This window comes from Pezoporus wallicus, unplaced genomic scaffold (genome assembly GCF_028554395.1).
Source record: "Pezoporus wallicus isolate ANWC-B61680 ecotype Strahan unplaced genomic scaffold, APGP_CSIRO_Pwel_v1 contig_8725, whole genome shotgun sequence".
NCBI lineage: Eukaryota > Metazoa > Chordata > Aves > Psittaciformes > Psittacidae > Pezoporus > Pezoporus wallicus.
The window spans coordinates 122034-133594 of NW_026638227.1; the positions used below are offsets into that span (position 1 = coordinate 122034).

An 11561-nucleotide genomic window follows, 5' to 3' on the forward strand; every position below is an offset into this window, starting at 1 on the left:
GAAAAACTGCCCTTCCACCATCAAGGAGCTGCCATGGAAAAGAGCCAGCAGACAATTCAGCAGCACCCTGAGGTCAGGTTTATGAGCCTGTTCAGCATGATGGCACCTAAAGCAGGGGAAAATGGTTCTCACTTCTAGGGCCACGGCAAACAGCTTAAGATGCTGCTGCCTGTAACCACAGGGCTCCCAGAAGAGGGACTTCAGGCAGCCCAGCTTCCTCACCCCTGGAGCTTGCCAAGGAGTGAGTTGGGGGAAATTTCATCTGGCTTCCTTCTTTTCCAGTCCTTCAACCTGGCCCATCGAATGGATCCATTTCTGTTTTGCTGAATCTTAAGCCAATGGATCAGAGGAAGACAAAGTACTGAATGTAACATTTAAATCTAACAATTCATTAAATCCTAGATGTTGAATCTGTTGAGAATAAATTACACTTCTGTGGAACTCGAGCCATAAGCACAGACCACATTTTAATAGGATTTTAATCCGCATCTTCTGCAGACTCCAAGTGATGTTTTGCTCTTCAGAGGAAACCTCTGGGTGAAAAAAAAGAGTTAAATCCCTACAAAACTGATACCAAGCCATAAAATAACAGCTGTGTTAAACGCAGCACTAACCAAAACCTATTTCCAAACCTTCTTCCCCATGACTATTACAGAGACACAGTAAAACCCTGGCCCTGCTACCTAATGACAGTTTCCTCCTACTGCTACAGACCAGGATTTCAGGATTGAACAAAGCACCTTTCTCCCAGCCATCCTCTGCCCCTCCATTTCCAAGCTGCCTGCATCAGGCTTTCTCACTTCTGCTTTGTAAAACAAGAAGTGTTGCACTACCCATATCACTTTCTTACAGATGCCACCTCCATCCTAGAATAATAGAGCAAATAAGATGAGAGGCTTCCTTTCACTTGAGCATCATGTAGTGCCATCACTCAGTGCGACAGCAAGTGCTCCAGCGCTGGGTGCTTCATGACAAAAGTCAATATATTTTACTACTCAGATGAGAAGCAAGGACAAGCCTTCACCATCCAAACACTCCCTATCCACCGTTTCCTTGCTGCATTCACCACCAGGAGCCAACTGTCTGCATCCTGTAATTGTTTTTATGTAAAATCAGCTGAGCTTTGGCTAAGTACCCATTCTGGTTACTCACAGTCACATGCCTTCTCCTCTCTCCTCCACTTTCCCACTGCTAGATCTTTGCATGAAGCTCTTTGCCAAACCTTAAGTCTTGGAGCCCTCACACGTTTAACCAGGGTTTTAAACACAGCATGTGAAAACTAACAAAAGCTGCCTCCGTGCAGGGCTTCAGACCTTCTTCTCCCTTACTTGGGTTGTAAATACTTCAGAGCTCTGGCCCAACAAATGCCATTTGGTCCAAGTGGAGTCAATGCATTTTCTGAAGTAATTCATACTAAATAGGCAAGGGGGAAGGGAACTGCTGCTGCTGTCTCACTTGCAAGGTCCCAAACACTGCAGCAGTGAGACCCAGTCAGTATAATTTAATATAAAAAGAACTTCATCACTATTTCATCCCAAAATCTTTAGTGGAAAGAACTGTTGCCAATAAATTACTCCCTGCAACTAAAATAAATTGTTAATTTCAGCCCATTTATCATCAGAGTAAGTTTACTATCACAAAATTAATCCTCTCCTCTACAGGAGGCAACTTTTCATGAAGGTGAGCAAAGACAAAGCATCTAATGACATAGATATTACAGTGAGGGGGGGGGAAACGACACCCTTTAAAAGCACCTTCACATCCCTGGCAGAGTTCAAGGCCAGGCTGGACCAGGCTTGGAACAACCTGCTCTAGCAGAAGGTGTCCCTGTCCATGGCAGGGGTTTGGAACTGGATGGCCTCTAAGGTCCCCTCCAACCAAAACCAGTCATGGTTCTACAATGATTCTGTAAACTGCAAGGCGGAAGGAAAATGTGCCCTCTCGTTCCCTTCTGCTCCCCAGAAGGGTGTATTGAAACCCATACCTGAGCACTGCAGTTTCTAAGTCACCTACAGCATCATCAACACAAGGAGGGAAGAACCATGAGCCTCTTCAACTGCATCAAGGCCATTAGACCTCCCTGGGTATTAATTACCAGACTGTTCTTTGCAGTCTCTCCAAGTGCAGAGGATATTAAGATGTCATCATGCAGGATACATGCCATATAGTGCACATTCCTGATGGGAATTAGTGGTTTCTTTTATGAACAGCCCAAACTTATGTGTTTATTATTTCACAAGAACAGTCAGACTGCATTTCAGGAGCCAGACCAAACCCTGAAACACAGCTCTCATGTGGAGATGGGAGAAAACTACAACAAAGGAGTAGCATAATGGAGATGTGAAAGCAACGGTTTCCTTTCAGAATGCCTTCATTCAGCTGTCCTTTCAGCTACTGCTCAACAAGAGAGCTCAGTTACACCAACAGGATTATTAATATGAAAGAAGATGATGTTAAGTTACAAAACCCAACAGAAGGCAGATGTGAAGAGCCAGAACGAGGATACATGGGGAAATGCTGCCTGCTTCACAAGTCACAGGGATGGGTGACACTTTCACTGGTGTGAATGAAGTAAAATAGACAAAGCCTCTGGCATAAACCCCTGTGCCTCAGAGCACAAACGCCAGTGATGACTGGGAGGGAACATGCAGAATGCAGCTGGTGAGATACCAAAGCAGAAACAATCTGGTTATGTCCACACTGAGGTTCAAGCCCAGCTTAGGAAGGTGTACAGCAACACTGGCTCCTGTGGCCACACAGAAAGTCATTCTGCAGAACAGCCTCACTGTGCTCCCCAATTCTTTAACTGCACTGGAAAAGAGCACAGCATGCTCATGACTGCTTAACTGCACTTGAGAAGAACATTGCGTGCTCCCTAGATATTAAAAAATTAGTTTTACACTGACAGAAAATCAGAAAAAGACTCAAAGAAAAAAAATCATATTGAATTTACTTTAGAAAATGGAATTTTAAACCCCTAAACAAAATCAGCATTCTTGTGCATCTTCTATTTATCCATCAATGCAATCAATAAACCTTCAACTTCCCAAAAGATTAAGTCAAGCCATAAAATCTGGGGTTGTTACCCACAAGTGCCACTTTAGAACATTTAACCAAACCCACTCCCAGCCCAGAAAGCTCTGAAGGCATTTGGCTGCACACCAGCAGCTGAGACACTCGCAACATCTACAAAGAAGAATGAGCACCCACCAGAAAGGCCATTTTCTGGTGCAGATGAAGCCAGGGAAGACACGTTGGCTACAATATATGGCCTGTTTCCCAGTGTCTGCTCTGACATTCCCTGCAGCCAGCCCAGGATGGATGAGCAGATCCAAGGTCTCACCAGTCCAGCATAGGAAACCAAAGCAGCACCTGAACCCAAGTGAGCAGATGCTACCTCGCCAAACTCCTCACTGCCTGCACACATACGGCAGGATAAAAGGAAAAAACCCTCAGTGATTCCAGAAATAAATATCCCATTAAATGTGACATTTTCTTTTCTAAAGGAGATTGTGCAGTTCCAAGACCTCTGGGAAGACCAGGCACATCAACATCCATCAGCTTTTCCTGAACATGGCTCCTAGGACAACTCCGCAAGTGCCCTGCACCCAGGAACCTGTGCGAGCGCTGCTAGTCCAGCACCTGTGCAGTGGCCCAGGCAGACAGACACAGGAATCACTCCACAAGGATCTGACAGAGCACCAGGCTCTTGCCTAACCCAGAGATCAGGAATTTCAACAAACCACAATCAGTACTCATCTCATGTTGCATTCTGCACCTATTTCTCTTTAAAACCTTCCTGGCTCAGTCAGCAGTTACCAGAGCTGCCAGTTTTGCAGAGCCCTGAGCTTGACTGATGCAGGCCCCCCCCCCCACCACCTGACGGTGATACAGGCCACTAAGTGCAGCTACAGTTACACATGGGACAGAGGCAGGAGAAGAAAAGCCAACACCAGGCAAAGATCAAATATGAAAGGTCTAAGTAACGAGGTCTGCTAGAACTACCTCTTATTTTGTTTATTTGTGGGGCTCCATCAACGACATCCTCAGTAACCCCACCTGTAAACTCCAGCCAGAGATGGGAGAGGGAAGGGGTTAACCCGAAATGCAGCTCACCATCACTAATCAACTGTTTGTTACACACAATCAAAACATAAGGGGTTTATCTTTTCTCTGCAGGATCCACACTGCACTGTGTGCACTGACTGCAAATCTCCAGCAGTAATTTATGCTGCCCTTTTCAGCTAAGCAGGACCTAATGACTCCATAGGATGGAAGATCTCTAAAGCGTAACAGATGCAGACAACCATGCTGATGGTTAGAAATCCATCCAGAGAATTCAAAAACAAGTCCAGGAGAGTGTAGCTTGGGAGTGTTTCCTGAATATTCATTATGCACCCAGAAGAAAACACATTTTAAGACCAAGATATACTTTAAAATGCCTCCATCCAACCCTGCTCAAACTGGAAGCACTCTTGAGTCAGTTTAAAGGATGTGTGGTTTCTTGAAACTATAAAAAGCAGCTTTGTACTAGTACCTGAAAGCCTTTGTTAATGCTTCCCAGAATAAAGTCATCCCTTTTCCTGTTGTTCCCTGCAGTGACTGTAAAGATGAAAAGAAAAACCACCCAGTTATCCTTTCCTAGGAACGCAGAGGCAAAGCACTCAAACCAGGGGGAGCTCACAGCCTGCCATCTGCTCTAAATTCCCATCCCAGTGCCTTCCCATAAATAAGCCATCCCATAAATAAGCCACACAGGTGGAGGAGCAGGGACACTGCACATCTGCACCCCCTCCAAAACAGCTTCATGTTTACAGTCAACACCTCAGGAAAGCTGCCACAAAACCTCATCGCAGGCAAACACACACAGCAATTATTTTGAGAATACCTAACCTGGAAATCCTCTCCAGTCAACACAACAGAAGCAATCACTCACCTTTGGGTCTGAATTTAACCTGGCACCTTTTGAAAGCAGCACCTTGTAACTGCCATCCCTTGAGAAGTTGACGGCACCTTTTGTTTACCAAACTGGAAGTTAATTTTGACGGCAAAATTCTACTGTCAAGCCCAAAAACACTGAAAAACCCCATGCCAGACCACATGCAAAACTACTTATCAAGAGCTTGAAACTAGGAAAATGTGCACAGAAATACCCAGAGCTGTCCAACTAAAACCATGCTCTCCAGTTGAGAGATAAACAGCTTGTACAAAGCAGTGGAAGCCAGAGGCAGGGCCCTCCTTTGCTGTGCTTTGCATACTTTGGCACCAAACGAGAACAATTTAAATGTCTTTCAGATTCCTTCTGCTGTTACCAGCGCCAGCAAGAAACTGTTCCAGCACACGAAGGACTGCTCAGTTCTTCAGCACTTCCAGCAGCCCCACCAAAGAGCTCTAGTATTGCTCTCAAGCTCCTAGTTTTCTCTCAGCCATTTCTTAACATACCTCGCTAGAGAAGATGCTGCAGCTTCCAGTACACGTATCCTCATGACTAACAAACACTTTCAACCTCAGAATCACAGACTGGGCACAGTCCTTCTCCTCAGGGCTGCTCCATCAGTCTCTGCCAGCCTGTGTTTGTGCTGAGGATTGCCACGACCCAAGCGCAGGCCCTTGGATTTGGCTTTGTTAAACCCCATGAGTTTCACACGGTCCCACCTCTCCAGCCTGTCCAGGCCCCTCTAGATCCCATCCCTTCCCTCCAGTGCATCAACCACAGACAGGAGCTACGGAGAAAACACCCTGCTGGGGCATCAATCATTTTATATCCTTGATAGCATTTACATACCACCACAAACTTCCAAGCTTTCATTGTCCAGTCTTCCTTTTTTTTTTTCTTTAATATGGCATTTACTTGATAAAGGACTGTTTCTAAGCCAAAATGTCACAGAAAACCTCCCTCAGGAGCACACTGACCGATCCAAACAAACTCATTCCACCAGCCTTGGTACCACTCAACATTTTTATCAATGACCAAAAGGGAAACAGAGCAACTGCTGTTTGCAGATCATGAAGCCCAACAAACAGTAAGCAACAACGTGGGCAACCTGTTTGTACAGAGCAACCTGACCCTGCCAGGTGGCCTGAACTCACTAGCACAGAGTCTGTTTTCCTCCCAGAGCCTGTACAAAGAGCCCAGCAGCACAGGCTGCACCCAAGCAGGCAGGAGGAATCCCAGTTAAAAGCTCTTCCAGCAATACAGTAGCTAAAAGGATAAAAACCAGCAGTCCAAGGGCGTGTAACGAAGGAACAGCAAGTAAGAATAAAGCAGTAAAAGAGATCTTTACATTGTACATTATACAGGCTATTCCAGACTCCTCTATGCAAGTCTTCCAGTCACAAATGTCATTTAAAATGACTCTATGCAGTCTCTGGCAGCACAGAGAAAGCCACCAACTTCCTTTGCTGCATACCCCATGAGCAGGCCCAGCCTGCTGAAGGATATAAAAATCAAATACATGTGCCTGAGGCAGCACCTAAGAAACAAAGTGAAGTTGAAGCCACCAACAGTACACATCATTGAAAACACAGATGTGGAAGCTCCAGATGCCTGGTACTCTAAGCTGCTTGGGAACAAACCTGAGCCCTGCCATTCTGCCAGTTAAAAGCATCAAATCCCTATGCCAGCAGCAGTCAGCTCAACCTGCTGGCAGCAGCTGGTCTGTGCTGGAAGCATAGACCATCCAGGACCAGCAACGTGCTCACTGTGCTCTTCAGATCCTTTGGGGAGTTAAGAAACAAACACCTATCTTCTTGGCATAAGCAAAACCCCCAAAACTGAGTGGTTTTTCAACCCAGTTTAGAAACCCCAGCACTGGGCTTGATGGAAGTGTTCTTCTGTTATAGACTATACAACAAACTAAAAAAACAAGAGAGAACAGTTTGTGTTATGTATGGCTAATGATACAAGGAAGTGCATTCATGGAGGAGGAGGAAATTATTGTACATGTATACACATATGGCTGGTAATATTTCTGCTTCAACAACGAAAAAAGAAAAAGGAAAAAGAGAAAGCTAGAGCAAGAAAACATGCTCTCAACATCTGTGAGTAGCTGGGAGCTCCACTGGATTTCCGTGCTATGGAGACACCCACAGTGTTCATTCCTGGAGTTCAGCACAGTTTATCTAGAGACTAAAATCACTGCAATTACAAAAATAACACTAAAAAGTAGTATTACTTATTGCAGCAGTCTCATGTATTCACACAGCTTTCAGTAACGCTTCTAAAACACTGTGAGCACAGTCGACAGCTATCGTTCATCCCTGCTGGATATTACAGTGGTTCCCAAGTCTGTGCCATGGGGAAGCCAGTCAGTCAATCACAGAGACAGCAGAGGCACCCAGTGACAGACACCCTCAACAGTAAGCACTACACTCCTGTAACTGAAGGATGAAGCTTGTCAGCAGCCCACTCCAAAATAACCCCTCTTTGCAATGGAAAATGGAAAAAGATTGGGATATATCTGGATAAGGCAGCCAGCAGACTTAACTTGCCATTTCAGGGCCTAGAGAGGAAAAAAAAGGAAGGTCACCAATATCCTACCTCCTTTGGTAACTCATCTCAGTGCCTGAAGCCTCCCAGGCAAACTGCTGTGCTACCTGGGTCAGGGAAGATAAAGTATTAATGGACAGAGCAAAGCAAAACGCCTTTCACTGAAGCTGCCCTCAAGCTCAGCACATGCAGAAAACAGTCAAAATCAGGGGCTTGCCCCTGAGTTCTTCTAAGATTTGAGGATCTTCAACCTCTGTGCAGCTTCTAAAGCTACACAGCAAAAAACAAGGCACTCCTATAAAAACCCCCAAAAGCTGCTTGACCACCTCACTGCAGTGATATCCTCCAATGCCATTTCCTGCTCCTCTGGCACTTCCAACTTTCAAACCATCCGTAGCTCTGAGGCTCCTTCCACCCTACCAGAGAGGACTTGGAATCATTTCAGAGTAAGTAATCTTCCTCTCCCTCCACAGCATGATCTTTAAATCCTCCAGATAAATGATCTTCTTACCCTTGCACTAGCTGCTCCTTTCCATAGGGTTACTTGCAACTCCCTGAGAGTGTCTCCATTCCCTCTGCTGCTTTCATTACACCCAGAACACTGCTTCAGCTGCAGCCCAAGGTCCCCCACTCCCCCTTATTCCACCAATCCTCAGCTGATCCCTCTGCTCAACAACCTTTCTCCCCATCACCATTTTATGCACCTCAGACCATTCACACCTCCTTTTTTCTTGGCTGGTTTAGGTCCCTTCCTTCCTTCCCTCCAGTGCTGTACAGTTTCCACTCCTGCCTTTGCCAATCACCCTGAGCTTCCTTTAGTCCATCACAGGGGAGGAGAGAAAAGCCCTCAGCAGCTCTCGTGCCTTTAATCCCTTTCCCTCCAGCATTTCAGAAGTTCAGAAACCCAACTATCACCTCTGCTAACCCTGCCCTGCTAACCTCACCTCTGCCCTGCCCACACCAACGCTCCACTCATGCTTCTGCCAAACTAATCCTCCCAAACACAGAATCTTTCCCATTTCTTTCCAAAAAGAAGGCTGACAACAATATAGAGCACTCTAAACCACTGTATTTTCATCCAGTGACTCTTTCATTAACCACATCACTAATCCCAAGGTATCTGCCTTTCTTCCAAACAGCTAAAAGTTTCCTGACCTTTGCTTCTCTTCCTCTCACACATCCTTTTATTCCATCAAGAAGATCACAAGGAAAGAATCCAAGAAGGAAATCTGAGGGATCTCTGCAGCCTCCCTCACCACATCCATCCCTGCTTTGAGCAGTGTAATTTTAAATCTCCCATTTGCCATGCCTACCTGGGGCTCACCAGACCAGCAGCAGCACAGGGGCACGTTCAGTCATACTCAATCAAAGGATGGAAATTTCACCTGCTGAAGCTTACATTACACCTGCTGTTAGGAACTGCATGAGGAAGGTGCCATAACACTGACAGAAACACTCCCACAAAGGGAGCCTGCATTTAAATTTGTGACTTCACACTAACACAGTGTCTTATTTTTGCTGTAGTTTTGAGAGCAGGATTTCAGAGGGATGAGCAAAAGCTGCATGCTGAAGGCACATTTTTACCTACACTTAGCAACGGTCAGAGAACAGTTTTCACAGCGGACCTGCAAGCACTGGCCATATCCAACCCATTGCTTTATTCCACACCAGTGTTCTATCTCAAGTGACCTCCATCTCAGTATACAGGAAAAAAAAAAAGGCAAAAATCTTCTCTGAAAGTGATTTTTATGAAGAGGGAAAAATAAGGTTGAAAAAGCCTTCCTACAGCAATATACTTCAGAAAAAACTGCCAGCCCAACCAATTGCCAGGGATATGTGCACAGGCTCCTGGGCTCCCACCAATTCACTGCAACCTTGGCCAAGACAGTTGGGCCCAGTCTCCCTCTAATCAGTTCTTTCCTAACTCATGATTTCACATTCAGTCCTCTGCAACCCTTAAGCAACTCCAAGCTGCTCTTCCCAGAGGACAGATTCCACTTTTCCTTCAAACAAAGCTTTAGCATACAAAATAAAATGTCTTCTGCCTGGCAAATGTTCAGGGAGGAGAGAAAGGAGAAGTTACCCTGCTGCAAAAACAAACCCTACCTTTTCCTTTGGTACTCTACTCTGTGGGAAAGACAGTGAAACCCTGGTATGGGGCACAAAGTCCCAATTAAAAACAGTGCCCTTTCCTATAGCCAAAGGAAAACAGGATCTTGACAGGGCTGTTGTTTTAGAGCATGCTCGAGAGCTTTTAAGATTGGAGCCCTGTTTCCTCTCTGACATCACTACACATTCTCCCTGCATGACCAATGCAGTGACACAGTAACAGGTTTTGCCGCTACAATCATTTATTTTCTTGCAAAGAGGTTGCCCCACAAAGGGAGAAGGAAGACAAGGAGCAAAAGGTGAAGGAGCTGTGCAATGCACAGAGCTCACTGGTTGCTTGGCTATACCCTGCAGTACCTGACCTGGTTTGGGTTCTTCATTCTCTCTCCTCCTCTCCCAAAGCAAAGTATTATGAGAAACATACTTTCAAACCCAGGATCTGGCTCCACTTCCTGAAACAGGAACTTCAAAAGCAAATCAGACCAGTTCCATAGTAATTACGACTCATTTCTTCATTTAAGAAAAAGCACAATGCAAACCAACCCCGGTGGTTAGGGCTGCTTTAGGAAGCTGTACCTAGATAAAGTAATGCAAACAGGGCAGCCAACCACAGATAGCTGTGTCCTCATTCTAACACAGCTGAATGACGACTTATGAAGCTTACACCCCCAGACATCCCCAAGGAACAACGTAAGTGAACGACTACTGGATGTCCTGGCTGCTTTCAAGATCACAACTTAATACCACATTAAGTATAATTACACAAGCGCTGCAACTATCAGGAACCCTCCAGTATCTCTGGATGGAAAGCAGGAGTTGGAGTGCAAAGCACTGTTCCAACTTCGGGCTCCTGAAAAAAGGACGACACAGAATAGCTCATCAATAGCTCTTCTCGAGCTGCGCCTGTTCTTTTGTTTTTGCTTGCTGACCTCGAGACTCTCTCGGGCTGAAGTCAGAAAACAAAATGTCATTGTTCAGCCTTAATGAGACAACGTTCATTTTCCCGTTGTTTATTTAAATCCCCTGTAAAACACCAACAGCGGCGCTGATTACGGCGAAACACTCATGTTTTCTTCCGGGGGGGCGGAGAAGGGTTTAGAAGGAAAATGCGTTTTCCATTACGAAGGAGCCGCTGGTGGGACAGCCCTGGTGGGGCGCAGGCTCGGCTCGGCGAACTCCGCCGTTCCCACACAGCCCCCGGCCTAAGGCACCGCAAAGCCCTCAAACCCGCGATGAGGGTCACCTTAGCGGGGACACCTCCCGCGGGTCACCTTGACAGCCGGTACCGGCCCCCTCGCTCGCCCCTTTGTGCCGCTACCCGCCCCGGCGGAGCGCCGGGCCCGCGCACAAAGCCCCGGCGAGGGGAGAGGAGGGGCCGTGTGCGTGGATGGAACCGGCCTGAAGGGACCGCAGCCAAGCCGGGAGGCGCGGGGTCCCGCCCGCCGCGGCGCGGCCGTTACCTGGAAGTCCCTGTCCTCGTTGAAGCGGGAGAACCTGTCCGCCATTTTGCGCCGCCGCCGCCGCCTCGCCTCAGCCCGGGCCGACCCCGCGCCTCCGGCCACCTCCCCTCAGCACCGCCCCCGCCCCGCCGGGCGGCCGCGCGCATGCGCCGGCCTGCAGCGGAGCCAGGCGGAGAGGGGGGTGGCTGCTCGGGGCCCGGCGGGGCGGGGGAGCAGGACGGATCGGATCGGCTCCCGCACCACCGTCCGCACTGCCGCCTGCACCGTTAAACCTCCGCAGCGGCTCCCGCTGCGGTTCGGTGCACGCCACGCACTGCGCAGGCGTCAACACCCCCCCTCTCCCGTCTGCGCGCGCATCGTGGCTACGCATGAGCAGAGGCACCAAGCGATGAAGGAGGAGGAGGAGCTCAACCCCGGGGACTGGAGGGCGCGAACCCCGCTTCAGGCTTCCCGCCCTCCCTGCACGAGCCAATAGGATTGCCCCGGCTTCTTGAGTGATGGCG

At 47.5% G+C, this 11561-nt stretch overlaps 1 protein-coding gene across 6 annotated transcripts in view; it reads right to left on the reverse strand.

Moving 5' to 3' along the window:
• GPATCH8 (G-patch domain containing 8) overlaps positions 1-11205 on the reverse strand; it is a 51038-nt gene extending 39833 nt beyond the window's left edge. For 5 of the 6 annotated variants that reach the window (XM_057410028.1, XM_057410031.1, XM_057410030.1 and 2 more), the window contains exon 1: positions 11059-11120. Coding sequence is in view for 1 of the 6 variants with exons in the window: in XM_057410026.1 (XP_057266009.1) it covers positions 11059-11103 (45 nt within the window). In the remaining 5 variants the exon portion in view is untranslated. Of the gene's footprint in view, positions 1-11058 lie in introns of all 6 variants that reach the window. The other variant, XM_057410026.1, reaches the window with a different exon arrangement.
• Positions 11206-11561: the final 356 nt, after the last annotated feature.